General features: G+C 35.8%; 1 protein-coding gene across 1 annotated transcript; it reads right to left on the bottom strand.

The window, feature by feature from the left end:
- Nucleotides 1–6: 6 nt before the first annotated feature.
- On the bottom strand, nucleotides 7–736 carry LOC109590020 (uncharacterized). Its single transcript, XM_020005984.1, has 3 exons — nucleotides 297–736; nucleotides 155–244; nucleotides 7–107 (listed from the first exon to the last, which is right to left on the bottom strand). Exons 1-3 carry the CDS (start codon nucleotides 504–506, stop codon nucleotides 87–89), a joined length of 321 nt encoding a protein of 106 aa, XP_019861543.1. The 5' UTR covers nucleotides 507–736; the 3' UTR covers nucleotides 7–86.
- Nucleotides 737–1,876: the final 1,140 nt, after the last annotated feature.

Here is a 1,876-nt window from a genome sequence, read left to right as displayed (position 1 = left end):
CAAATTCTTAGCTGCAGTGAATGTCACCAGATCCTCTATGCCATCTTCCTCTTAATAAACCAGACCAGCATATGTCACAGCCTTCTTTACACCAGTGGACAGCACTTCTATAATATTAGCAATGGAGTACATGTATTCATATACTTGTACTTACTGTTAACATGATCAGTGTTTGGTGTAGTAGTAGTAGGACCAGCAACAGACACTGTATTGGTTGGGAGGTTAATCTCTTTAGTAGTAGACTCTATTCAGTAGTGGAATACATTACATTATCATCAATAGACTCACTAACTAACCTTTACATGCTCCACTAGCCCCTGGTGGAGTACTGCTGGTATCATCATCATCACTATCACTACACTCTCCTTCCTCTTTGTCTCCCTCCTCCTCCTCATTCTCCTCTTGTTGTAGTTGCTGTTCCTCAGCCTCTTCCTCTGTGTCTCCATTAGTCCATTCTTTCCCCAGTATACAAACCAAACAGAACTTGTTACGTTGAATGGATCCATACCCACTATTAGAGCTAAACTCTCCTCCCTCAATTATTGAGAACTGATAAGGAAGACTGGGTGTGCTCACGGGAGCTATAGCAAACTTTAAGTATTGTACAAGATCTGGTCGTCCTGCTAAATCAACGCAGTGCTGTATCTCTAACTTGAGTCGTTTGAGGAGAGGCTTTGAGAGTGATACTGCATACACAGCACTCACTAGGACAGTATTAGGAGGAAACTGGAACTGTCCTCCTACAAGAGCAACCACTGCTGCTTCTACTGTCTCAGAGGACAATAGGCTTCCTTCTTGTACTCCAATCCTTAGACCATATTCCTCCCAATTCATCAGTTGAGGTTTGTCTCCTTGAATTAAGAACAGCTTTTTCTCTGCTACCTGGACATCACTCAGACATTCCAAATTATCTGTAAATACAGTAAAGTAAAATAAAATTGATGTCTTGAACTACACTTACCCATTGAGGGGATCATGTAGTTAAATTGCACTCCAACAGAATTAGTTCCTTTGGTGCTAAATTGATCATGTTCATGTAGAGTGACATCCATCTTCTCTTTCTTTACAATCACTTGATCTTCTACACATAAAATAATAATGTGTATCAATTTAATTCATGATATACTAAAAAGCTCATAAAAAGGCTAACATGATGACATGATGCATTACAAAACATCATGTTCAGCAGCTCACCTAAAGGAATCTGTTTCTCTTTAATATCCTGATCCTCCAGTTCAATGACTTTAACTCCATACACTGGAATTGCATAAATAGAACAAAAATTTTAGCTTATGAAAATAATAAAGAAAATTAAAATAAACCTATGCAAGCCACATATAACCATGATCTAATAAAATACTTACTTTTTGTGACTGGCACCTGTTTCTCATTTTCCTGCAGTTGTGATTCAAGTCTTTGTATTATTTCATCTTTTTCCATAAGAATAGCAGCAGTAGAGACTAAAAATAAATTTAAGAGTATACATTGTATATAAAGTATCTATAGCAATAGAATCGCAATCATGTAATAATGTATATTGATTTTCAATGTTAAGGCAATAGTTATAATTTAAACATATTAATGGACATAATTTTGCTTTACTGATCTGATAGTGATTGAGTCTCACATAATGCTTCCTGAAGTGATTGGTTGTTATGATGTAAAGACTCATTAAGCTTCTTTACTGTTATGTATTCATTCATTCCAATCAATTCCTTTCTTCTTTCTTTTAGTATTAGTTCATACAATAAAGGAATATTGAATGAATCTAATACTGAACCCACTGACCATTGACCATCAGTAAAAACTGAGGGAGAGAGAAAAGAAAAGAAAATAAAGTAATATAATTTAGTGATTGTGAGTGAGGGAGAAAAAG

The sequence above is a fragment of the Amphimedon queenslandica genome, unplaced genomic scaffold, assembly GCF_000090795.2.
Source record: "Amphimedon queenslandica unplaced genomic scaffold, v1.1 AMPQUscaffold_10605, whole genome shotgun sequence".
In the NCBI taxonomy this organism is placed as follows: Eukaryota; Metazoa; Porifera; class Demospongiae; order Haplosclerida; family Niphatidae; genus Amphimedon; species Amphimedon queenslandica.
The sequence above is the reverse complement of the archived record's forward strand: the minus strand, read 5'-3'. Positions and strand labels throughout refer to the sequence as shown.

What these genes read in the sequence shown, in the direction of transcription:
- LOC109590020 (XM_020005984.1), bottom strand. Translation starts at nt 506, where the DNA reads ATGGATCCATTCAACGTAACAAGTTCTGTTTGGTTTGTATACTGGGGA. An exon ending in GGCTAGTGGAGCATGTAAAG is followed by an intron (nt 245 to 296) that starts GTTAGTTAGTGA and finishes ACTACTGAATAG; the next exon opens with AGTCTACTACTAAAGAGATT. An exon ending in AAACACTGATCATGTTAACA is followed by an intron (nt 108 to 154) that starts GTAAGTACAAGT and finishes CTAATATTATAG; the next exon opens with AAGTGCTGTCCACTGGTGTA.